The sequence below is a fragment of the Zeus faber genome (assembly GCF_960531495.2).
Source record: "Zeus faber genome assembly, chromosome: 13".
NCBI classification, from domain to species: domain Eukaryota; kingdom Metazoa; phylum Chordata; class Actinopteri; order Zeiformes; family Zeidae; genus Zeus; species Zeus faber.
The window spans coordinates 2,307,950-2,335,820 of NC_137198.1; the positions used below are offsets into that span (position 1 = coordinate 2,307,950).

General features: G+C 46.4%; 1 protein-coding gene across 1 annotated transcript; it reads right to left on the reverse strand.

The window, feature by feature from the left end:
* Nucleotides 1-10: 10 nt before the first annotated feature.
* LOC307239323 (tumor necrosis factor alpha-induced protein 2-like) lies at nt 11-27,714 on the reverse strand (the record flags this gene model as incomplete). Its single annotated transcript, XM_080012681.1, has 15 exons — nt 11-283; nt 1,324-1,445; nt 2,629-2,781; nt 3,706-3,930; nt 4,018-4,114; nt 11,455-11,556; nt 12,330-12,430; nt 13,384-13,501; nt 14,204-14,831; nt 15,315-15,548; nt 15,649-15,783; nt 18,080-18,379; nt 19,442-19,448; nt 20,133-20,517; nt 27,578-27,714. The coding sequence occupies 15 exons, from the start codon at nt 27,712-27,714 to the stop codon at nt 70-72; spliced, it is 2,958 nt and encodes a 985-aa protein (XP_079868807.1). The 3' UTR covers nt 11-69.
* Between the last annotated feature and the right edge of the window lie 157 nt (nt 27,715-27,871).

Genomic DNA, 27,871 nt, shown 5'->3' on the forward strand with positions numbered 1-27,871 from the left:
CAGCCACCGGGGGCGCTCCCCACGTCTCGGCTTCAGCCCGCGAAAGCCGGCAAGTGCCCTGGCGACAGACTAGTTGTCTGGGAGCAGGAAGGACAGGCAGAGGGGCAGCTCCGCCAGGCAGTCGGTGTGGACGGGGACCGGCACCTCGCTGAACAGCGCTCGGCCGCGGTCGCCGCGGTCCCCGAGGCCGCGTTGGATCTGCACCAGACGCTGCAGGATCAGCTGCCGCTCCCGACCCCGAACCAGACCCCGGAAGTACAGCACCGCCGAGAGGTGCTTCTTGCTGGAGGAAAACCACCGAGAACCACAGGACAAGAGGGTGGGGTTAAGGTAAGGGAGGGGTTCAAGGATTACAAAGCTTTGGCCGTCGAGGCGCGTCAACCATCTCTTAGGCAGCTTGTACGGGATGAAGGTGGATTTCTTTGTACAGGTGCATAAAAGGTGCCTCATGCGGTGTCAGAAAGGGCGGCTGCAGACCTACTACCACGGCACCTGGCTAAGTCACGAATAACTGATCTGATCGGGATTATTTTTATTGCGTGGTTCGGTTATACAGTCGGGCCTTTTCAAGGACGAAGGGAATCTGTTCAACAAGCCTGGTTTGACACTTGAACACCAAGGTTTAGCGGAGCAAGAGGTGGTGCGGCAGTCTGATGCTGTTTAGTTTAGTGTTCGACTCTCCTTTACGCTCGGCCCCACGTTCCCGCAGCATCAATCTGCTCCTCGCTTGCCTCCCAAACTCCAGGCCCCTGGAAACCCCCCTGCATCCTGCTCTTTCCATGAGTTCACAGCGGAATTCCCTCTCTAACAGCTCCGGCCCCGGCGCCGCCCAGAGCTCCGGTCAAGATGCGCATGTTTCCCAGAGCGGCTCTGATGGTAAATGGGTCTCTTTCCTGACTTTCCTGAATCCCAGGGAAAGCACTCGCTGGGACAGTTACAGGACAACTCACGCTGCCAGGAGAATGGATCAATGGTGGGAGGTGTTTTAGGCGTTGACCTACTTTTGATTTCCTCACAACTACAGTACACGAGCGGCCTGAGAGTAGAACGGGCCGACAGAAGGATTTAATTATAAAGCACATTTATAATTACATTTCACTGCATATATGTATGGAAGTATGTATATGTATGTGACAAATAAAAATCTTGAATCTTAAAAATCTTGAACATTTCTCAAACACATCCAAGGATAAAAGCAGTGAGAGCTACTTCAATCTACAAATCTGCCGTGTATGAATACTGACCTGAAGACTGTAGTACTGACCTGACGTCTAGGTACTGACCTGAAGACTGTGGTACTGACCTAAAGTCTGTGGTACTGACCTGAAGTCCGGGTACTGCTCAGCCAGGGGCTGCAGGTGGTCCTTGATGTCCGTCTTGTTCTTCCGTCCGATGATGTCACTCAGGTGCTCTCCCAGGTGGAGGAGCCATTCCTGCGTCGACCCCTGGAGGAGACCACAGCACAGTGCACGGCTGCTTTGAAGTGCACGTGTGTCACCCACTATTACGTAAGTTCTTAAGTTCCAGTATGATGAAACCAGCAGCACTCCTTAGTACTACCCTGAACCACGGGTTTAAACTGAAAGTTAAAATAGCATCCCGAATGTCCCTCTGAGATTAATGAAGTTTTATCTTATTTTATAAAATAGTTTACACCACTGAATCCCAAAGTGCAGAGGTGGGCCACAAAATACAATATAATATATATATGAAAAATATATATATAATAATATATTATATATTTTAAAAATATATTATTTGAACCAGCTAAATAATACATATATAAATAATACAATACAACACAATAAATAAATAACAACTGAATTGTGAATTTTATCATTTAGTAAAAAATCTAATTGAGAGAGGTGTTATAGCTTCTCTCCTTCATAACTCCCACAGTGTGGGAACTGTGCGGGAACTCAGCGGTTCTCCACTCAAGTGGAACGGCGGTTTGCATAAGGAGCTAAAAATAAAGGAACCGATCCAGGTATGAGGAACCAAAGCATCAACAAAGTTCCTCCAGCTGCGTGGTCTGGGAACCTGGGTTTGGGCTGGTTAATGCGGGCGTGGAGGGTGACACGAGTCGGGTTCAGGCCCGTCATGGCGGCGGTGGCGGCGAGGAATTATCGGGTGCAGCTCAAAACGTGCGAGGCTTAAACCAACGGAAGAGGCGGAGGGTCGGCAACTCCACGTGTCAATCAAAGAGCTTTACATATCCACCCTTTAGGCGGTGGGGGGTCTCCGCCCTCCGCCGCCGCCGCCGCCTGCAGGGGCGTGCGGCAGGGAATCTTACGGGGCTGCGCCCCCTGCCCTGTAGGGCGGAGGCGCAGCTACAGGTTAGAAATGCTCCTTCATCCCCAGTGCAATAAATCAGCTTCACCTGAAAAGCGCACGCTGGCTCTTTCCTTCTGACTGGATGCTGTGCATGTGGAGGTTTTTCATGGATTCATTGTTGCATTGGGTCCCTCGTGTCTTACGCCGGCGTCAGACCCTTGTTATCGTGAAATCTTGATGAAGTGTTCCAGGGGTGTGCTGAACCCTCTGAGTGTGAAGTGCCAGGATTTCTCATTGTACACAGGAAGACGGGAAACGGGCGGTGAGTCAGTTGGCACGGGGGGGGGTCGTTACCATGGAGACGAACAGCTCCGCCAGCTCCGCCCACTGCCTCCTCATCTTCCTCGCCGCCTTCTCGTGCTTCACGTTCCTGCAGGAGTAGCTGTTCTTCATCAGCTGAGCGGCGAGCTCCTTCACCACGTGCCGCTGCAGCCGCTCCACCAGCGTCTGCAGCAGGAAAAAAAACAGGAAGTGAAACTCTCCTCTGTTAGACGACCGCCTGCCCTCGGATCATCTGAGCGGCACCTCCACCTCCACCCCCCCCCCGCCCCCCGGCGCTTCCTGCATCTACTCTGTTTCCTCCTGCCCAGGAATCCACGTGGACGGAGCCAACTGACTCATTAAGCCCCAGCGCTGAAGCGGCGCCAGGGCAAATGACGGGATTCCAAATGAGTTTTCCTGGAACATCAACGGGGATCGTCACAATAACAGCAAGAACTTCCCTTCCAGTCACGCAGGAGGGCGGGTCGTTAAACCCTGAACCTTCTGCCTCCGCAAGATACAGTGTCACTGGCGCCAAGACGGAGAGCAGCTCTTTAGGAAGGATCCTGAAGAGGATCCTCCGTTCGATCAGATTTAGTTTCAGGATCCAATCGGATCAACATTTTTAGGGTACGATCTGATTCAGTAGTGGTAGTGGTAGAAGTAACGGTGAAGCTCTGAGCCAAACAGACCTTACCTGACATTCTATAACGTCTTAGAAATGAAATAACAGTGCAGACTGAATAGTAATCATTTTGCATTTTGAATGTTGTGGCACAACAATTTGCAGAAAATAAATGTCACCAGTGCAAAAGTAGAGGCGGTGCAAAAATGGTGGTGCAAAAAGAACATACAGAACCCAGAACTGATGAGTCGCAGAATTTGTATTATGCCTTATTCGATTTTTACTATTTGATTGCTTTTTGTATGTATGAATATACAGTACATGGTAATTGAATGCACATTCTCCTGCTGTTACTCTGCTTTATGCCTCTGAGGGATCTTATCTTATCTCATCTCTATATCTTACTATTATAAGCCCAAAAAAAGGAATAGATGAAACTGGAAGACATAGCTAAACTGAACCCTGCACCGTGCAGTGACCCAGACCCTGAGCCGCTGGATCCCTGGCAAAGCTTCCCCATTTCCTATCACAACGCTCTGAGCGTTTTGAACACCCTGCGTCTTGCTGCCGAGGCGGCGGGCGCTCACCTGCACGTGGGGCGGCCTCATCTTCTCACTCTGCTGCAACAGCATGTCGGTTCGGCGGTGGAGCTGCCTGAAGTCTTCATCGCTTCTGAGCCACTTCCTGGTCATCATCCTCCTCAGGTAGGGCTGAGGAGACACCCGAGAGGCTCAACGTCCGCCCATGGCCAACGATGCAGCGACGGAGCTCGGTTTTGGCGTTCCCCCCCATCGTACCTTGACGTCGTCCTTGTACTGGTCCTCCAGGTCTCGTCCCAGTCGGCGCACCAGCCCGTTCACCTCTTCGTTGAACTGCTCCACCTCCTGGGGACAGCTCACCACGTAGGCTTCCATGTGGCTCCTGGCGAAACGAAGAGTTTGATTTTGAAGAGTTTTAGGGACATTGGAAGTCAAATTAGCGCCCCCTTTGGACGCAAGCGGCAGTGTTTCCAGTTCCATCACTTCTTGTCACAAGGATCTACCTTGACTCTAAACCCCAATCTGTCATGGATTCACTCTGAACCATGATTCTACACCACATGATTCAGAGATGACTTGGAAATGTATAAAGGTGCTTATTGGCATATGAAGATCAAAGATGGCGGCACGTGCACGCGGCTTGGCGTCTCTCCGGCTTTTGCGAATTAGTGTTTATTTATCTGACTATTCTACTTGTTTTCACTCGAAACACTCGAGTGAAACGAACCTACAACAGAAACTCACTATTGGATATACATCAAAGTTGCAAGAACTTAGTTTTGGATCACCCGTTCAACTTCAAACTGCTCCCTCCGGAGCTGATCAGATCACCGCTCCCAGATGGACAATTCTTACCGACTGGAAAGGCTCGTAGACAGAGACGCAACCGCAGGCAGAGACGGGGTAAACCAGGTGGAGTGCGTGCTAAGCTAAGACTAAACCCGCACTGAACTGCGCTGCCTACCATCTTTCTTGCCAACGTGCGTTCTTTGTTCAACAAGCTGGACGAAGTTATGGGCCCTCACACAGAAAAGCCTTATGGACTGTAACGTCATGTTTTTCACTGAAACTTGGCTTAACAACGACACTCCAACAGGCGTGGTGGAACAAGAAGGACGCTCTATCTTCAGAGCGGACAGGACTGCAGAGACCACGGGTAACAGCAGAGGAGGCGGCTTATGCATTTATGTAAACAAAACTTGGTGCACGGACTGCGTCACTCTTGGTGCCCGTTGCTCTGCTGAACTGGAGTATTTAATGGTGAGATGCAGGCCCTTCTACCTTCCACCTGAGTTCAGCTGCATTGTTGCCATTGCTGTGTATGTTCCACCTGATGCCAACAGTAAAACGGCAATGAAGGAACTTTCTATTGCCATTAATAAGCTTCAGACTAAACATCCAGATGGGGCTTTTATTGTCACTGGAGACTTTAACCATTGCAACCTAAGAACCGTTCTCCCTAAATTTCACCAAAATGTTACTTGCTTCACAAGAGGCAGTAACACTCTAGACCATTGTAATACTAATGTTGCTGCTGCTTACAAAGTCACACCCCTCCCCCACATTGGTCAGTCCGATCACATTTCTCTGTTTCTCACGCCAAAATACTCCCCTCCCATTAAACATGTGAAACCAACAACAAAGACCGTTAAAGTCTGGATGGAAGATGCAGATCCCACTCTTCAAGACCAGCTCCGACTCACTGACTGGAAAGGGTTTTTTGCTGATGCCACCAAGGACTCTCATACCAACATTCACACAGTCACCAAATCTGTCATGGATTACCTCGACGAGTGTGCAGAGGGAGTGACGACACATAAATCAGTGAAATTATTCCCTAACCAGAAACCCTGGATGAACAAAGAAGTTCGCCTTCTCCTCAAGGCCAGGGACGCAGCCTTCAGGTCGGGAGACCAGGAGGCCTACAGCAGTGCCAGATCCAATCTGAGGAAAGGAATATCCAGGGCCAAACACAACTACAAGGAAAGGATTGAAGAGCACTTCAACTCCTCTGACCCCCGGCGTATGTGGCAAGGCCTACATACACTCACCAACAAATCCCCATGCAACTCTCCCCCACCCTCCTCCACTTCCCTCCCAGACGAGCTGAACCACTTCTACGCTCGATTTGATCGGGAAAACAAGGAGGCAGCCTTCAAGTCAGCCGTTTCACAGGCGAGGACACATTTAAATTCTCCGCCTCAGAGGTCTGCAACATCCTGAGCGGGAGCAACATCCTGAGCGGGGTGAATGCTCGGAAAGCTGCTGGCCCTGATGGAGTCCCCGGACGTGTGCTGAGAGCCTGCGCAGAGCAGTTGGCTGGTGTCTTCACTGACATCTTCAACAGGTCACTAGCCCGATCAACAGTCCCCCACAGTTTTAAATCTGCCACCATTGTTCCGTTGCCTAAACACTCTACAGCCAAGGAACTGAATGATTTCCGCCCTGTTGCACTGACACCCATCATTGCACAATTTTTTGAGAGGCTGGTCCTCTCACATCTGAAAGCCTGCCTGCCCCCTTCACTGGACCCGTACCAATTTGCCTACCGACGCAACCGATCAACAGAGGATGCTATCTCCACAGTGCTCCATCTAGCACTCACCCATCTGGATGAGACATATGTTAGAATGCTGTTTATTGACTTTAGTTAATAGCTAGGGGATGGTAGCTCAGGCGGTAGAGCTGGTGGTCTAGTAATCCAAAGGTTGCTGGTTCGATCCCAGGCTCCTCCTGCTAGCATGCTGTAGTGTCCTTGAGCAAGACACTTAACCCCTAATTGCTCCTGATGGCTGCGTCCGTCGGTCTTTGACAATTGTAAGTCGCTTTGGATAAAATCGTCTGCTAAATGACTAAATGTAATGTAGTTCTGCATTCAACACTGTGATCCCCTCCAAGCTCAGCCAGCTTGGCACCAGCAACTCACTCTGCAACTGGATTATGGACTTCCTTACTAACAGACCCCAGGCTGTTAAATTGGGGAGTCTTTCCTCCTCCACTATCACCCTGAACACTGGCGTGCCGCAGGGTTGTGTGTTGAGCCCTCTGCTCTATTCACTCACGACCGTGCCCCTGTTTATGGCTCCGATGCCATAATCAAGTTCGCAGATGACACCACTGTGGTGGGCCTGATCAGAGATGACAAAACAGCATATAGGGATGGGGTTCAACATCTAACTACGTGGTGTATAAACAATAACCTGGAATTCAACACCAAGGAGATCATTGTGGACTTCAGGAGAACCAGGAGCAGGGCACACACCCCCCTCCATATCAGCGGTGCTGAGTTGGAGCGTGTGTTTAGCTTTAAGTTCCTTGGGGTCCACATCACAGAAAATCTGTCCTGGTCCCTCAACTCCTCCAGTCTGTGTGAAGAAGGCGGATCAGCGCCTTCACTTCCTACGGACCCTTAAGAAAGCACAGCTTTGTCCTAGGATTCTATCGGACTTCTACCGCTGTACCACTGAGAGCATACTTACAAACTGCATCTCTGTCTGGTACGGTAACTGCAATGTTGCCGACCGCAAGGCACTACAAAGAGTAGTGAACTCTGCCCAGAGGACTATTGGCTGTATACTCCCCCCCCATCCACAACACATACCATGACCGCTGCTTAAACAAAGCCAAATCCATTGTCAAGGATGACACCCACCCTAACCATTGACTTTTCACCCTTCTCCCATCTGGCAAGCGATACAGCCTGCGCTCCCTCACCAGCAGGCTCAAGTACAGCTTCTTTCCAGAGGCTGTAACACTGTTGAATAACCCCCCCCCCCCCAGCACTGGACTTTAAATGGTTACCTGCTTACCTGTTGTGACCTGCTTACCTGTTGCATCTCACTTTCTGCAACGTTCATCTGTTTACATTTACTGCCTTGCACTGTATAACTGTTTACACTCACTACTGCACTGTTTCATCAATTGCCCTTGCGCTGCTATCGCCTGAAAAACAGCACAATATTTTTTTTAACTATACTTTTTTTTTTATATTCCATAACCTGACCAAAACCTGCACAATATACATAGATATACTACATGTATATTTCACTACTCACAAAAAGTTAGGGATATTGGGCTTTCAGGTGAAATTTTCAGGATGAAGCTAAAATGCACTATAACCTTTACAGGTTAACCTAATTTGACCTTCTCTAAACTTTTGAATGCACATGTCCAACTGTTCAATGTCTCAGTACTTTTTGCACAACTTGCTGTTCTCTAACAAGGAGCTGAACGGCAAAATTCACAACAGGTGTTTGATCCATGAATGGACCAATACGTGTCCTGGTTCAATTAGAGTTGGTATTTAAACAGTCCTCTTCATCATGCTGTTCACATGTTGACATCATGAGACCAAGACCACACCTTACAACTGATCAACAGCACCTCGCCTTGCGAGGCTTCAAACAGGATGTTGTCAGAGGGAAGTGGCCACTGAGCTTAGAGTGTCACAGAGTGTCATCAGCAGGTTGCAACAGAGATACAGAGACTGGAAGAGTCACAGAAAGGCATAGAAGTGGACGTCCTTTGGCCACATCCCACACTGATGAGCGCTTCATTGTGAACAGTGCCCTGCGCAACCACATGATGATGCCAATAAACTCCAGCAGCACATTTAAGGGAGGTGAGAGGCACCAAGTGTCACGTCAGTCTGCGTGCTAGACCACCTGCAAGGGCACCTGACCACACCACCAGGCACAGGCATCATGGTCTTGCAGGGGCCAGGGAGCGTTGACGCTGGACGAGGGACCAGGGGCCTCAGTGCTGTTCTCTGATGAAAGTCCATTCACGTTGAGCAGAAATGATGGAGACGTCAAGGAGAGCGCTACGCATCAGCCACTGCTATCACCAGATGAGCCTTTGGTGGTGGTGGTGTTACAGTGTGGGCAGGTGTGTCTGGTCAATACAGAACTGCCCTACACTTTGTGAATGGTACAGTGACAAGTCCATACTACCTGAATGACATCATTCATCCAGTCATTGTGCCCCTGCATGAACAACACAGGCCTCATCTCATCTTCATGGACGACAACGCTCCAGCTCATGGAGGTGGCATCATTAGAGAACGGCTGCTGGAGACTGGGGCACCTCAAATGGAGTGGCCTGCACTTTCTCCAGACCTGAATCCCATAGAAAACCTATGGGATGAGCTGAGTGGCCGTGTAGAGGCTCCTAACTCTGTGCCCCAGAAGCTCAATGACCTGAGGGCCCCCTTCAAGAAGAGTGGGGGGCCAGGCCTCAGCAGACACTAAGTCGACTTGTGAACAGCATAAGACGTGGTTGTCAAGCTGTAATTGATGCTCAAGGGCACATGACAAGTTATTGAGACATTGACATTTTTTGTTGTGGTAAACCCACCACTGTTGTTGGCTTTTGTTTCAATAAATTGGTTGAGATGAGGAAATCACCATTGCATGCTTCTACTTAAATAATCTACTTTCATCATATAATATTACTGTAGCGTGAAAATGCAGTTACATACGTCTTAGAAGCTGGAAGCCCTTATAACAATAATAACAAAACCACTACTACTACTACTACTACTACTACTACTACTACTACTACTACCACTACTACTACTACTAATAATAATAATAATAAAAATTAATAATAATAATGATAATATTAAGTCTGTTTTCAAGCAGGAGTTTCTAAAACTATATGGCACGCTAGACTATATACAGTATATATATATATATACAGTATATATATATATATATATATATATATATATATATATATATATATGGTCCCGGGCGCGTCCGCGAACGCTGCCCACTGCTACTGGCTGTGGCCCCGGAGGAAGGACAGGCCAAATGGGGTTAAATGCAGAGGAACCATTTCACCAGCCACCACCCAAAGCATGTGTGTGTGTGTGTGTGTGTGCAAGCATGTGTTGTGTGACAAATAAAGACTTTTTCTTCTTTCTATATATATATATATATATATATATATATATAGTCACATGACTTCCAAGAATTGTCCTTTTTAGAAACGCTTTGTGGTTCGTTTGCGTCTCAGAGAAACATGCGCCGTTGCTGGTGAAACCATAGCATTCAGTTCTCTACGACTCAATTCTAAAAAGGAAGTTATCAGAGAAACTGTTTCTAAAGGCAGTGTTTATATATATATATATATATATATATATATATATATATATATATATATATATATAAATTTAGAACCACAAAGCATTTCTTAAAAGGACAATTCTTAGAAATCATGTGAGATCCAACTGAATGCTTCCAGGCAGTCGGCAGTCATGAAACCAGCCCAAAAAAAAAAAAAAAAAAAAAAAAAAAAATAATAATAATAATAATAATAATAATAATAATAATAATAATAATAATAATAATAATAATAATAATAAATAAATATATATATATATATATATATATATATATATATATATATATACTGTTATATATATATACTCTATATATATTTATATATACTGTATATATACTGTTATATATTATTATTATCTACATACTGTTATATATTATTATATATATACTGTTATATATTATTACATATATACTTTTATATATTATTATTATATATATACTGTTTTATATTATTATTTTATATATACTTTTATATATCATTAGCATCTCCACAAGCACAGGTCTTGTGGCTGTTCCCGCTCTGCAGTGGTTACTACCAAAAGTGTCCAAGGAAGGACGACCACTGAACCGGCCACAGGGTCACGGGGCCCAAGGCTCATTGATGCACGTGGGGAGTGAAGTGTAGCCCGTCTGGTTCGATGCCACAGAAGAACTACTGTAACACAAAGTGGTGAAAAAGTGAATGTTGCTATGATAGAAAGATGTAGAACACACAGTGAGTGTCACAACTGGACCATGGAGCAATGGAAGAAGGTGGAGGTCTGATGGATCATGTTTTCTTCTACATCATGTGGATGGGTGGGGTTAGGGTCCGATCCCATGGAGCATCTGTGGGATGTGCCGGAACAACAAGCCTGATCCATGGGGGCCCCACCTCCACCTTCCAGGACTTAAAGGATCTGCTGCTAACGTCTTGGTGCCAGATACCACAGGACACCTTCAGAGTCTGGTGGAGTCACTGCCTCCATGTCACAGCTGATTTGGTGACACGAGGGGGAGCTGCACAATATTAGTGATTAATTGAGTGATCATCCATAGATTTTAGATCAAATCAAATTTAATTTGTTGATTTTATTTGATCTTTAATTTTATGTTATTGTTCAATTTTAAACCCACACGCAAACAATCTCAGTTGAGTTAATCAATGCAGCAGAATTTTCAATTTCTAAACATAGAGTTACAGTACATTACCAGACAGCACGAGGCCCAAATGTGGTTGTCCGGGGAAACCCGACAACCGTTATTATCACATGGTCAACAGCTGTTTACTCTGTGGAGGTGTTCCCACGCGGTCCACGGGAAGAAGCCTGACAATCTGCTTTAACTGCACTTCAGCCTGTGATTATTAATCTCGTTATTCGTTTTTTAGCTTTATATTTCCCTGCTTTTATTGTTCTGCCTTGTGTACAGCACGTCTGCCTGCCCTTGCGTGCCAGGCACTGCTTGTGTCAACATTGGGCTTTGAGATAAGCTGCATGCTGCAGCCTGTTTGTCCGTCGCTTGCGGTGCCGTTCTCGCGCCGGGCGGGTTTCCAGGAAACGTGGCGTTGCAGCGAAGCGCCGGGACTTACTTCAGCTCCGTGAAGCTGTTGATGTAGGAGATGTGGTATTCTGCCAAGAGCGAAGGGGGGGTCTCTGCCGGGCCGCAATGAGCCCGGAATGAGGCCTCGAACCTGGGGACGGAGCGCGGGAGGGGAGGGCAAGGGGGGTGAAGGGAAGACTCGTGAAATGGAGCGACAGAACGCTCATATTTTCTAAATATAAACACACTTGTGGTTCTGCATGTGATAATCAGTAAAACAGTATTGCTCACACCCACACACAGGGAAACTTGTGAAACTCTTGATATTTCTCAAGAGAGAAAGTCATGCAATGATGTGGTTATTGGCAGACGATAGTACAAGGATCCTGTTTTCTGTGCTTGGTAACCCCCCCACAGACTTACACGGTGTTGGATGTAGTATCGCGCTCGGCGTATTACTTAAAATGGTGCCCAACATAGAAAATGTCTCTTTGTGACATGTCACATCCATATAGCCTTAATGACGACTTGTTTAGGAGAGACTATATGAGGGATGAAGCTTTTGTCATCTCTCTCTGACACTCTCTGGTGCGCTCTTGCTTTTGGCTCGTCTCTTGGTCTTTGTCGCTGCACCAATAAAGGATCCATTTTGCATCGCACCCGTCTCCATCTTATTGAGGAAGCGCCACACATCAACCAACCTGGGAGGGATCCGTTTTCCAGATCCCAACAACGGTAAGTCATTTTATTTCTAGACGATTTAATACATGGATGATCCAAAAACACAGGAATGTCTTAAACGCATCCCACTGAACGATTCACTTTGTCTGGCCGTGTGAAGCTCAGAGTGAATGGTAAGATACTTCATTGATCCCTGAGGGGGACATCCAGGATGGGGTGATGTTGAACATTCCTTGTTTTTACCTTTTGGGAAAGTGTTTCAGCTCTTCCAGACACGCACACACCACCTTCCTCCCCAGCTGAGCATCAACTTTCCTGGAGTTCCCCACAACACCCTGGATTCTCTGAAACGAAAAGACACTTCAGCAGGGGGCCGACTCCACACTGCCCCCATGTGGCTGCAGGGCAGAGCTGCACCTGAACCTGAGAACAACAGATACATACTGCAGATTGGAAGATAAGACGGACAAATACATACTGCAGATTGGAAAAAAACAGATAATTACAACCAGGGGAATAAGAATTGATCGTGTCATAGAAAAATAAATAAATATGTTGGACACAGGGGGTGGACAAAATGACAGATCAAGGACCTAAAAAGGAGCAGGAATCCTTCTTGGGGTGCCGTCCTACAGCCCCGGACCGTGTGTCGTCGTATATATCGGACCATTCTCCGTTTTTTGGAGACTGTCCCTCTTGATATATTTAATAGTTTTGCAGCTTTAGAAACTGGTGCACCTGTTATTTGGGGGGGCTGGTTGGCTCATGTTGCTTTGAAAAAGCAGATCTCAAAGTGCCGAGTGTCAAAGCTCCTTCACGTTGGTCACGTCAGCCAAAGGTGACTTTATGAAATTATGATTTTGTTGATTCAAAGTTAAAGCCCTTTTTTAACCTGGTGTTTCTGTGATTTTGTCCACTTCCTGTAGACTGACAGACAGACAGGCAGAAAGACAGACTGACAGACAGACAGACAGGTTTCAACAGAGTGAACAGTGCGCTACCGTCCAAATGTCCATGACAATATCAGAACTGAGGAACTTCTCGTCCAGCTGGGGTTTATTTCTCTCCTTCCAGACTTCCTCGTTTTGCATTTCTACAATTTTATCCAAAGAAAGCCTTGTTTCCTCCTGACAGACAGAGGAAACGGAGAAGCAATCAGCATGTAAATGTTCATAACAACAACCAGCTTGTAGAAAGAACATGCACAGTGGAACCCGTGAAGGGAGGTGGGGTCACCTGAGTGGACATCAGTGCCATGACGGGGACCCAGACCGACTGAAAAGCTACTGAATCCCACCTGAGCTCTGCTGCAGTACTTGTGTTTGAGCTGGTCCAGGAAGCCATCCTCCAGCGCTGGGCCGCAGACCTCCGACTCCATCTCCACACGCAGGGACGGGCATCCCATCACATTCTCACTGACCGGCAAGAAGGGAAAGACGCCCAGGTTAGGGGCGCATTACATGGATAGACTGTGCAAGAAATTTAGTTTGGGTTCCTCCAAATCATTGTATAGTTTTCTTTTCGTTTTAATTTATTTTTATGACGACCTACATGACGTTCAACACATCTACATTAAAGCATTTACAGACGGTGTTTTATTTAAGCCGGTGATAATTTCACCCCCAGGTGCCTCTGCCCGGATCCAGGTCTGGACATGGGACAGCGGCTCGCTGGCAGCTCAGGAATGTCGACGTGTCACTTCAGGATGAGGATATCTTAAAATCTGCTCAACTCGGGAATCACTATATTTGCTGCTTAATGCAGAGATGGAATGAAAATAAATAATAATTATTTTTTTTTTTAGCAAAGTGACTCTTCGATCAAATGACTGTTGTGGGTGAACTAAGGACAGGTTTGTATTTTTGGCTACCAGCTGTTTGACCAGATCGCTGCACAAAGAAGGGAGGTAAATGATGCATGTAGTCTTCGAAAAAGTGCTAAACATCAGAAAAGATGTGGAACTACTTTTGGCAGTAGCCGCAGTAGATAAGTACCATCTGTAACTTCCATAGAACCCAGGAGGCCGACTTTGTACGACTGGACAGAACAGGTTGGAGCAGATGAGCTGCAGTGAGAGCCATCTTTAAGAAGAACCTGCCTTGGCTGGGTGTACTGACCTCTGGTAGCGGTTGATGATCCAGTCCAGCAGGGCGTAGAGATCCTTCAGCTCTGTGGCCTGGAACTGGAGCTTCTTTAGGTGCTGCCCCACGGCCTGGTGGTAACACCCGACGTAGGTGCTGAACACCCGGAAGCTGGGCGGGTAGGACCAGCGCAGCTCCCTCTTCACGTTCTCCAGGTCCTCCACCACCGTGTGGCCCAGCAGGCCCAGGTGGATCGCCAGCCAGGAGGGGTTCTGCACCTGGGCGTCCAGCCGCACGCCACCCAGCTTGGCCTGCACGCCCTCGCTCACCGCCTCCCGCCAGCCCTCCATCCAGCCGCCCGGCCCGGACAGACCCCCAGGCTCCGCCTGCCTCCTCTCCTCCTCCTGGATGATGCGGGCCACGTGCACCAGCAGACCCTTGTTTCTGGAGGGAAGGGAGTTGGAGTCGCGCACAATGGTCTTCACCTTGTCCCTCAGCTCCCCGTAGAGGAGGCTGAGGTCCTTCTCCTTCTTGGCCAGATCCATGGATGAGGCCTCCTCCCCACATTGCGACTGCTCCCACTGGAACTCCCGCCTCAGGGAGAGGAGGTTCAGGTGGGCCTCCTCCAACACCTCCATCTCTATTAGCTTGTTGATCTGCATCACTGGGGGGAAGGATGAGAGGAGAGGAGAGGAGAGGAGATTAGAGGAGAGGAGAGGAGAGGATGATGACATTGTGTCTTTGGGTCTGTTGTCAAAACAGAGGACGCAGCAGTTTCATAAACAGACAGAAGCACAGACGACCCAGACAGGAGAAGGTGAAAACAGCACCAGGACATTCAGGATCCAGCCAGTGGTTGGAAAGAGAGAAGCTCCGCAAATCTACCAAGCTATCAATGAATAAAAGCATCCAGAAAAAAAAGCAAATATAAATATATATACATTTATATATTTATAAATATATTTATATATATCTACTGGTATATATACTGTATATATACACACCAGAGAAAAATAACAGTAGGGAGTGTACAAGAAGCCACTCACTCCCATAACCAAAATGTGTGTTGTTAATCCGGTTGGATGGATGGGTGGAGGAATGGATGCATGGATGGGTGGATGAATGGAGTTGTGAGTGGGAGCCTCACCTGACAGTGGGGTGTGTGGTATCTCTGGCAGTGTGTAGCACTCTGGGATCTCCGTCTCCTCCTCCACCTCCTTCCTCTCCTCTGCTGTTGCCTCGGAGACGGCCGGCAGCACCTCCTGCTTGGGGACCTTCTCCTTCTCCTTCTCCTCCTTCTCTTTGTCTTTCTTGCCACTGAACCTGCGTCTGATGGATGCTCCCGTCCTCGAGAAGGAGCTGCTCAGGGCTATGATGGGGTCTGTGGGTTTTTTGAAATTCAGGACCAACACGTCCTCAGTCAGCCATACTGTGTTTGTTTTTTGCCTGGACCCGGACCCACGTTGGCCCGACCTGCTCACCTGAGTAAGTTCTGGAGTGTGAGAGTGTCTTAGCGCCGCCCGGCGGGCAGCCCGGCACCGCCAACTCCTCCTTCTTCTGGAAGAGCCCGCCGATGGCTTTCAGAGGAGAGGTCATCGGAGAGCCGCTACTCAAACCTGTGGGGGACAAAGGGCCTTTGTTAATTTTAATCAAAATATCGACTCAAATTGCGGATTATCTCCTCACTTCTGTACAGAGTGGAGGTAGAGTAGAGGAGAGGTGGAGTAGAGGGATACTACAGTAGAGGTAGAGTACAGTAATTATAATTAAAAAAATAATAATAATAATAATAAATAAAACAAATAAAAAAAGAGGTAGAGTACAGTAGAGTAGAGGTGGAGTAGAGTAGAAGTGGAGTAGAGTACAGTAGAAGTAGAAGTAGAGTATAGGTAGAGTAGAGTAGAGGTGGAGTAGAGTAGAGTAGAGTAGAAGTAGAGTACAGGTAGAATAGAGGTGGAGAAGAGTAGAGTAGAGGTAGACGTTGAGTACAGGAAGAATAGAGTACAGGTAGAGTAGAGGTGGAGTAGAGTAGAGGTAGAGTAGAGTAGAGTAGAGATGGAGTAGACGGCCCCCTTGAAAATCTCAAAAGTGTTGGCGGCCACACCCGACCAGAAGTAATCCAGGAGCCACACAGTGCGTTGTCAGAGGACGTGTATTTTAACAGTGGTATGCAGTGTCATACATACAGTGCAGAGGTGGTCAATCAAAAAAAGAGCAGCCTAAAAATATCCTTGTATTTATGGGACTTTCGCGTCACGTTCTTAACGTAAAACTAACAATAACAGGAACACGTGAACATGAAGTCACCTGATGAGAAGCTGGTGGCGCATGGCAGACACCACCTGCTTGATGTCTGGCTAAAGGGACGACGCTCTGAAGAGAAGATCTGGATCAACATTCGCTTTATTCCTGTATTTCGTCTTCAACGCCACAAGTCTACGCTCGTGAAGGGCTGTTCTGACACATCCTCTGCCATCTCGGGTCATCAGGCCGTGAGATGAGGTTGATTGGCTCGCGCGCCTTCTCCCCCAACATCGCCCCCGCCATCCCTTTTGTAGCGGGAGGAATTAATTTCTCCCCGATCGTATGCGGCTCAGCAGGCTTGGCTATGAGTCGGGCGACCCGATAGGACGCTTCAGCTGTCTTTGCGTTCTCGGTGCCCATACATGACGTTTCCATGACTTTCTTCTTGCCCTGATACTCCTTGAATTTATTTTCGATAAATTCAACTGCTTGGGCATGTCCTGCCAGTGTGTCAGTCTGACGCTGCCAACCGTCCATTTTGATTATCACTGCAAGTTCAAAAATGAACAGGTGCACATCGATCATGGTCCGGCTTGGACGTCGTACGCTCGAACATAAGTTCATATCTACCAGTGCTGATGTATTTTTTAAGGTTTGAAAGAAAAAATACCATGAAACTAAAAAACGTTAAAAACGTTTTTGTAATTAATAATTTTTTTTTTTTTTCAATAAAATCGATGTGTTTTGCCCATGATTTGGAGGCCCACTTGCAATGCCGCGGCCTATAGGTTGGGAACGGGTTGGGGGGTATAGGTGGAGTAGAGTAGAGTCGAGGTAGAGTAGAGGTGGAGTAGAGTAGAGGTGAAGTAGAGGTAGAGTAGAGTAGAGGTGGAGTAGAGTAGAGTCAAGGTAGAGTAGGGGTGGAGTAGAGGTGGAGCACCCTCTTGTCCCTCTCTTCTTCCTTCTACAGTGAACCCAGTGTTTTCCAGGTCAGGGATGTGATGTCATCATGGATTCGACATCACTTCCTGATCTGATCGTCAGTGTTTCAACAGCAGAAATAATCTATTTGTGAAGATATTGATCAATAACATATTTTGTGTGTCACATTTTGGCGACCATCCTGTGAGACAGGAGGCATTCTGGGCAACTGGCAGAGATTCCGCACACATTCCTTTCATGTACTTCCTTGTTCCCTGTTTGTGGAGTCAGTCTCTGCTCACGTGGTGAAAAAACAATAACTGAAACTGTTCTTATTTCACTGTGTGTGAGTGTGTGTGTGTGTGTGTGTGTGTGTGAGCGTGGTTTCTGCCATCTTAACTGTGAATTGACTCTACAGTCACCTAAAGCTAAGAAGAGAATATTTATTTGGGCTGAAAACGAAGCTGATATGGACCGCTGTTTGAATTGGAATTCTCACCTTGTGATGAGTGAACTGAGCATCAACGGCCAAATCATCTCACCTAATGTACAAAGTCAATGTGATGGTGGCATCGCTGCCGCTTTCTTCCCCCGGCAGGTAAACAGTGTGGACAAGCCAAACGCTTCCCTCCGCGCTTCATTCAACGTCATAGCTCTGCCCTATGTGGCTCTCTGTTCCTGTGACCTTGGGCTGGTGCTGGAAGCCGCTTTCATTAAGTTAAAGTGGTAGACGCTGACAGAACTCACTGGGCGACGGCGGCGCCGGGCGGGGAGGGGCCGCGGCGCGGACGGCGGCGGCGTCCGGTGTCCCCGCGTCCGATTTGCCCGTGACCTTTGACCTCTTGCTCGGGGAGAAGGGGCTCTTCTCTCCGACGCGCCTGATGCTCTGGCGGAACGTGCTCAGCATCCCGGGTCCGGCCTCGTCCAGCGTCTCCCTGAGGGGCGCTCCGCCTCCGGAGCCGCCCTCGCCGGCCATGGCGGCGGGGCGAACTGCGCCGACCCGGGGCGGGTCAGCAGGATGTTCCCCGGAAACGCTCGCGTCTGAAGCTGCGGATGGAATGCGGTTCAGGAACCTGTCCGACAAAAAGCCTGTTTACTGACAACATCCCAGCGCGGCCCCACGGCTCCAACCGCTCCTTCCCCTAAACCTCGTCGGGTGGTGTTCTCACCACCTTCTCAGGCGAAGAAAAGCGGCGACCGAGCGTCTTTTGGGCGTGAAACAAAACAAAAAACGTAAAAATCCTGGGGGGCTCTTTTGTAAAATGGGGATATCAGTCCCAAAGATACTGATGTTGATCCAAGGAAATGTCATGTCAAGGTATTTTAACATTTAATCCTGTCCATTGTGAGTGGAAGAATAGGACAGAACAGCTGTTGTTTATACAGCAAAGGGGAAATAAAAGCTATTGTTCTACAGGTTAAGGATTCGATTTATTCAGCCGCAAATCCAGACGGCGGCAGTGGGAACATATCTTGGATGTTAAAACAAATAAAGTTGAGTTAATCGAAATTAACTGAATTACATTTTACCGGAAGAACTTTGAAATATTGCAAGAACAATTTAAAACCCGCCAAACAAACTGATAACATCAGTTCCAGTGTCACAGTGAGCTCAGCACACAGAGGGCAAGTACAAGTACAAGTACAGGTACAAATACAAGTACTTTGTTACTGTGCGTGAGGACATTTCTTAAGTATATTCCGTTTCGGACACTTTGACTCCACTTTATTTCAAAGGGAATATCTGCACTTTTTACTCTACTCCAGCACATTTCTAGACACACATCCGGGGACTGGATCTATCTGGGCTGCGGTGGCGGACACCGCCACCAACACTGGAAGCAGCGTATAGCGGAACGCATGCAGAACACAAATACATTGAATGGGCGTTTCCTAAAAATAAATCTGAGCTACATACAGGAAATTATCAAATATGGATTTTTTATTTTGCGAAACAATCTTATGGATTACCACTTCAAGGAGAAATGTTCACTTTTTAACTGAACTCAAATGTCTGAGTACTTCTTCCAGCACTGCAGGATTACAATACAATTATACAGTATGATATTTAAATCCCTCTGGTCGTTGGGATAATAACTATGGACTAACATTCGATCTGAAAGCACATTCTCACAATAAACTTAAACATTAACATAGAAGTTATGTGGTTATATATCTGTATGTATATTAAGTCGTTATACAGTTGTATAGAGGTTATGTAGTAATACAGTTAAATAGAACTTATGTAGTTATATAGTTATATATAACTTATGTAGTTATAGAGTTACATACGTACAAGTTACGTAGTTATACAGTTTTATAGAAGTTATGTAGTTATATAGAAGTTATATAGAATGTAGGTAGTTATATAGTTGCATAGAAATGATCTAGTTATACAGTTATATCTAAGTGTTGTAGTTATATAGAAGTTTTGTTGTTATACAGTAATATTAAAGTTATGTAGTTATACATTTATGTAAAAATTATGTAGTTATAAAGTTATATAGAAGTTCTGTAGAAGTTATATAGATGTTATTTAGACTTTATAAAGACGTTCTATAGAAGTTCTATAGAAGTTATTTAGACGTTATAAAGACGTTAAATAGAAGCTGAACTTACGAGCAACAGGTAGGAATCTCCCTCCCGCTTTGCTTTCACTGTCACCTTGGTGGAGAAGGAAGGTGTAGTTATACAGTTATATAGAAGTTATACAGTACAGACGTTATATAGAAGTTCTATAGAAGTTAAATAGAATTTATATAGTTATATAGTTAAATAGTTAAAAAGAAGCTGAACTTACCTGAGCAACAAGTAGGAGAGTCAGGCCTCTTTGCTTCCACGTTGTCACCTCAGTGGAGAAGGCAGGTGTAGTTACCTCGATGGAGAAGGCAGGTGTAGTAACCTCGATGGAGAAGGCAGGTGTAGTAACCTCGGTGGAGAAGGGAGGTGTAGTAACCTCGATGGAGAAGGCAGGTGTAGTAACCTCGGTGGAGTAGGGAGGTGTAGTAACCTCGGTGGAGTAGGGAGGTGTAGTTACCTCGGTGGAGAAGGCAGGTGTAGTAACCTCGGTGGAGTAGGGAGGTGTAGTAACCTCGGTGGAGTAGGGAGGTGTAGTAACCTCGGTGGAGAAGGCAGGTGTAGTAACCTCGGTGGAGAAGGCAGGTGTAGCTCCCACACGCTCTTCTCTGTCGAAACCAACACGAAAAGCTCCTTGAAGCGTGAGCGGCACAAAGGGCAGACCCGGGACGGAGTTAATGATTGAAGCCCGGCGTTGGCTCTGTCCGTGCGGCGTCAGGAGGCCGTGTGCGCGGGGACGAGCTCTCCGCTCCACGGCAGCGTCCGCTGACCGGCAGCTGCGGGTTCTTCTGTCCCGTCTTCTACCACCGAGGGGCGCTGTGGTGACAACAAATATATATATGTATAATATATATATATAATATTTATATATATATATATTATATTTATATATATATATATATATATATATATATATATATATATATATATATATATATATATATATATATATATATATATATATATATGATTTATTTTATCTTATTTAATTGGAAGCAAAACACAAAACAATACAAGCACAATACATATCACGATAAAGATCTTTTTACAAAAATGAATCCGTTTCATAGCCTTTTTGTAGCTAGGCAGTAATATCTTGGTAAAATAAAATATTTTTAATACATTTATGTTAGACTAATGTTACCATAATCAAGCGATTCTGGTCAATTTTGGCATCGATTACAATAGAAATAGAGAAATACATGTTTTTAAACAGGTGGCGTATTCACACGGCGGCCATGTTGCTTACGTCAGAGCAACATGGCCGCCGTGTTGTTGTTGTTGTTGTTGTTGTTGTTGTTGTTTTAAAGCAACTTTATTTAAAACATGTAGAGGACAGGCCGTTTGGAAGCCACGCCCCCTGTGAGAGGACGTTTCAGTGAGACAAGGATCATTTAACATATGAAGTCATATGAAAATAGTAATACACCAAAAACCACCAGGATTTAAATGTTGAAATAACATAATTACACAAAAGGAACAGAGGGAGAGGAAGCTGAACCATTAGAATTATAGGAAATAAAATGAAGGCACTCAAATCGCCTCTTTTCCCTGTTTACGTTTTTTCTAATTGAGGGAAATATGACGTGCTTTCGTATCAGACCTCAGACAGTTTACATTCTTTATCAAACTCTGATTCGTCTGCTTCCCTTTACTTCTCTTGCGAGGTAACTCATTATCATTTTTAATATCCAAAATATATTTTTTATATCATTACAATATTCTTTATTTGTTATTAAGTTTGCATTACATTTCCAACAACCTTTGGATTTATTAGTCGTCGCTGTTTGTTCGTTTTAAATGCATCACACGGTGACGGCCGAGGGGGCGCTTAGAAACGTCCCTCTCTGTGACGTGCTTCAACCTGAGGTGGGCGTTCACCTGGATTTTCCTGCAGGTGGAGCGCGGCGACGCCTCCACCTTCTTCACGGCGTTTCCACGGGAGGCTTTCGGAGGCTTTTTTCTTTTTCTTTGCCTCCGACCTTTTCAAATGAGAGACGAGTGTCATCGGAGGAAAAACACTTTTCTGATTTTTGACTCAGATTTTTGGGGGAAAACAACTTTTCATTTGGCTTTAGTATGATGGGTGCGTTCCCCAGCCACCACCTGAAGTGTGTCTGGTTCGTTGTGCAACAGTCTCTCATCACCAGTTTTTTAGGAAACATAAAAAAAAACAGCGACTGGACATTTCACTTTAGTTTTAGTTTACAAAATTGTATTTTTTATTTTTATTTTGATCAACTTTTGTATTTTTAAGTCCCAAAATAAGCTTCCAAATGGAAAAAAAAGTATTACACACTACCCTGTGCTGTAGAAAATAGGTAGAAAACAGATAGAAATTAAAAAGTAGAATAAAAAGTAAAATGAAACAACTTAAAATTCTCCCACAGGCCTGACTGGACGCCCTGGGGACCGCATCCAGCCCGCCTGCCGCCTGTTTGACACCCCTGGACCCAAGTATTTGAGTTGTTTTGTAATTTCAATGTTGTGGGAAAATAATAACAGGGTAGCATCCCACACACAGTCAGAGCACACACACACGCACGCACACACGCGCACAAACACACACACACCAAACACACAGTGATACAGCTGGGTATCATAACTTGTACTGTTGGTGATACTTTGACATCTACAGTACAGATTCCAAAAGAATACTACTTAATATACTTTTATACTTTTAATATTTGTACTTATTGTGATGTATTAGAGACAGGATCTCTGAAAAACACACAAGTTTGTTTGCGCACCGAGCCGATCCGGTTTGATGGGAGCCCTCGAAGCATCGAAAAGGTATTTCCTGACGGAGGAAGCAGCCGGGTCCTTGGTCACCGTTCACGCGAAGCTTCGTGTTAATCCTGTGATTTCCAACTGAAGCTCTGCTGCCCAGTGGCCACATGTCGCCACTTAGACCCTGGATTACTGTTACATAATGCACAGGGAAATATACAGCCAGAGAGAGCGTGTGTGTGTGTGTGTGTGAGGGTGGTTGAGTACACATGCAGGTACGCTGCCCGTGGGTGTTTGGCGCTGTGTGCATCAGTGTGTGTCCTTGTGTGGAGTGTGTGCGCGTGTGGTCCGCCTGCAGGCTGTAGCGTTGTGGAGTGGACCCAGGTGACCGGTGGATCAGGACGTCACGCGCTGTTGTGTCCGTGCAGCTCTGGTGCGACTCGCTGCTCTGCTGCAGCCAAACACTGAGATCAGACTGGATTCACTGCACCTCTGCATTGTTTACATGGTTCATTGTCATAGCTCTGACAGATAGATAGATAGATAGACAGATAGATAGATAGATAGACAGACAGACAGACAGACAGACAGACAGACAGACAGACAGACAGATAGATAGATAGATAGATAGATAGATAGATAGATAGATAGATAGATAGATAGATAGATAGATAGATAGATAGATAGATAGATAGACAGACAGACAGACAGACAGATAGATAGATAGATAGATAGATAGATAGATAGATAGACAGATAGATAGATAGATAGATAGATAGATAGATAGATAGATAGACAGACAGACAGACAGATGGATAGATAGATAAAATAGAGTAGAGTAGAGTACAAATATGCAATAGTATATTACTATTTACTTTATAAAGTAATCAAGTAGTAATGTGAGTAGTTCTGCAGAATAATTCACTGTGAAACACCTCAGCCATTTATGGATTTTGATTATGAATATTAGGATAATTATTTTTATTATTATGCTTGTTACTTTTCTTTCAACAGCTTGGATGTGGAAAGTTGTAGCGGGGTCAGACAATATGGATTATTTATTATTTGCAGATACTGTATTAAAAACTAACATGAACATTTTATTCACCCAATCTAAACCAAATCGAAATGAAAGAAGGTGAGTTACAGTGAGTCCAGCGCGGTGCTTGATCAGCTCCACGTGGGGCTCATAGAACTTTAACCTTCAGTCTTTCAAAATCCTGTCTGTAATGTGGTCTGTCACTGGTGCTTTGGCATTCCCCATATTTCTCTTTTACCTGTCAGGGTGATTTAGTCACAGTAACACACGCACACACACACACACACACGCGCACACACACACACACACCCTCAAGGAAATCAAGCGTCCTGATCCCAGCGTCTCTCATTTGAATACACTGTGACGTCTGAATAATGTCAGAAGTGACATTTCACAGTATCAGCGTATGGAGATGAGCGTCCTGTCTGCCTGCCATCCGTCTGACAGGTGAGACGGGTGGTCCCAGCTGAGTGCCAGGCCGGGGGGGGGTGGCTCTCTGCAGATGGAGCTGTGGCTTCCAGCGGAGAGGGGAAACTGATAACTGCACCAGGAGGACGAAGCGGACAGCCATGAACTCACCCCCCCCTGCCCCAAAAAAGCAACAGCCCCCACAAAGTAGCTCCATAAAATCAGACTCGTCCTTTACGAGCGCAGGCCTGATCCCGTGAAACGGAGACTCTCTGCGAATCTCCGCTTTGAGAGGTTGGTTTTCTACTTCCTTCCTGGGTCCGGATTGAAAACGTTGGTTCCATCGTTCTCAGTTTGTGCGCCCCCTGCAGGGAAGCGTCGCACGCTGCCGCAGCTTCTCTCTGGGCTTCAGTGCAGTCCAACGGGGCGAAGGATGAACAGTCAATAGGACGCGAAAACATCACATTTCATCCAAAAACTTTTTTTTTTTCCTAGTTGCGGTGCATCCAGAGCGCGCGGCCGCCACGGCAGGTTTCCAGGGGGAAGCCACGCAAACTTCCCGTTTCTAGTCTCTTATATCGGCCAAGAGAGTCGATGAAACCCTGGAAAAACGTGATAAAAATACCCGGGGTCGCAGCTTGGTCACAGGGGCAGCGGCAAAAGCGCTGGGTGAGGTGGTGCAGCAGACGAACGCGTTTTTCCTTGAAGGCGGAGAACGTGTTTTTCGAAGCAGATCAGATGGACAAATCCAACTCCAACACCTCCGTCACGCGGCGAGAACATTCCGATCCAAGGCTCAATGCGAGGCCCCAAGGGAAGAAACCCAAATGACCGATCAAAGACGGATTAAACGCTGCGTGTGTGCAGTGATAAGGAGCCGCGACGTCCTGACGGAGGAGGTGGAGGTGGAGACGGAGGAGATCAGAGACGCTTCATCTATTTTCAGCTTGAAGGACGTTTTGTATTATTCCTCCTCTTTTCTTTAGCAGAATAAAGTGACGCGGAGCACGAGACATGTTCCAGGTGGGTTTCCTCTCCACCAGGTGATAAAAGCCTCCATCAACCCCCCGCTCACCTCAGCTCTGCTCCACCCCTCAGCCCATCTCCAGCCTCCACCCCCAGCCTGTCTCACCCCACCCCCCCAGCTTGTCATGGTGCACATTTCCTCACCTTATTATGGGTCTTACTGACACACACACACACACACACACACAATAAATTCAAATATCACAATATTTTTTACTGTATAATTAATGGTTGAATCAGTTCTTTAATCCAATATGTAATTTAAATTTAAGATCTGAAAATAATATTCCTTCAATAATGTAGGACCAGGAAAATACAACATAACAATATTAGATATGTGACCATATATTTAGTAAATATAGCAGAGACAGACAGACGGACAGACAGACAGACAGACAGATGGGTTTGGAGCTCTGTGATTCCTTATTTTGTGTGTTTGTTCAGCTCGTGCTTCGCTCTGTGACTCACTCTGTTTTCAGGTCTCGCTGCTCGGGGGAGGAAGGTTTATTTAGATGTGGGTGAGGAGGGCGAGAGACACTCCGCTGTCAGAAAGATGTCTGACGGGGGGAGGGAGGGAGGGAGAGATCTGTCTATCTATCTGTCAGTCTGTCGGTCTGTCTATCTGTCTGTCTGTCTATCTGTCTGTCTTCCTTCTTAACAATGTGATGTGTTTAAATGTGACGTTGTACATCCCAGGTGTGTGACGTCCACATCAAACACTGTGTGTCAGGTGTGTTTCTACCTGTGGGGCCACGGCTCCGTTCGGAGGCTTCACCCCGTTGTTCTGCTTCAGAGACGAGTTAATTGAGGTTGAGCAAACGAACTGAGAGACTGAGCAGGAGGGAGAGGAGCGCTGGAAATAGACTGCACCCGATGGCTTGACCCGCTCCAGAGGACTGGCTCTGCCAGCGGCTGTCACACACACACACACACACACACACACACACTCACACACACTCACACACACACACACACACACACACACACACACACACACACACACACACATGCAACCACTCACACACAAACAAACAAACACACACACACACACACACACACACACACACACACACCCCTGGTTCTCATCTCAGAGATCCATCAAACAGACTAAACACTGGAGACACTTGGAGGGCGTTAGTAACAGGACTTGGCTCCAGTGCGTTTGGACGCATCCTCACAGGGTCAGGGTGACGTGCACCAGCACCACATATAAAATAGAATGAATAGTGATTTCTTACTATTCGTTCTGTTTTTATGTTTTATCAAAAAACAATGAAATAGAATAGTATAAAAGTTGCCAAGTATACACAAATAGCCAAAAATTACAAAACAAAATGTTCAAATAATACAGAAATATACAAAATATACAAATTCTATTTACAGGATAGGTTAGTATGAACTATAATGATGAATTACTGCTATGTGAACGGTGAATGGGGTGCATTTATAAAGCCTTTTTCTAGCCATACGACTCAAAGTGCTTTCCAGTGCATACTACACACACCCACACACACACACACGCAAACAAACAAACAGTCAGACAGACAGACAGACAGACAGACAGATAGATAGATGGACAGATCTCTCCCTCTCTGTCTCTCTCACACACACACACACACACACACACACACACAGTCATACATGGATGGTGTATTTCTATGGTGTCATTATGGAGTGTGAAAGGTCCATATTGAGGTCCCGGTGGAATACAAACCATAACGTTCAGGTTGGTGGTGGGATGGTGGTCTGCCGCCCCCCGCAGAGTCATCGGATACGGTGGAGCGGCTCCCCCACCCCGCCCGCAGATTGGCCCCAGCGGGAACCTAAATACCAGGCCCTCCAGGGGGTCCTGGGGGCGGGTGAGACTGGTGATTGCGCACGGTCGCAGCCACAGACCAAAACACTGCACTGATGGCATCACGTTTAAATCTGTAAAGCACTAAACCTCTGAATGACACATGAGGTTAAGGTATCTTCAGCTCTTTCCGAAGGACAATGTGGGAAATTAATTTCCTATGAATGGATTATTTTTTATCAACAATTAAGCAGCTTCTCTCCGGCCGACTTAGCCTCTCAACAGTCTCGGAAACACACCTTGATTGATGTTCCGTCTCATACTCAGAGAATTATCTATCGATATGAAATAAAACACTGTAGCCTGTGAACACGGACACTTTGCCAAAGGGCCGTGTCAGGGACAGTGAACAGAACCATAAACAATTCAAACTTGCGGGATGGGTGGGGTGCGAGCCATGTGGGTGGGGATGGGGCGGGCGGCTGCCATCTTGCCCGTCACGCTCCTGCCCCGATGTGCTTCTCGTCTCCTGCAATTTTAATAACGCTCATGTTCTGGGGTTGATGTGGGTTGGGGGACGGGGGGCGGCTTTCGGCCGTCGGCCTTTGCTCCCGCTGCATGGCCTCTCTGCATCGTGTGCAACGGGTGCCGGGTGTGGTGGAGTGCTCACCTATCTGTGGGTCTGCGGGGGCCCGGCGGGGGGTCGGGGTCTGACATCTGGGTGTCCAGCACCCGAACACACTCGGTTATGTGGGTGGGCACTCGGGGCTTGCGGCTGGATGGGGCGTCTGGCAGGGCGCGGGTCATATTTTTCCATGTACATGTCTTTGTTTGTTTCTATGTTTATGTTTTTCATGTACATGTTGTTGTTTGTTTCTATGTTTATGTTTTTCCATGTACATGTTGTTTGTTTCTATGTTTATGTTTTTCCATATACATGTTGTTGTTTGTTTCAATGTTTATG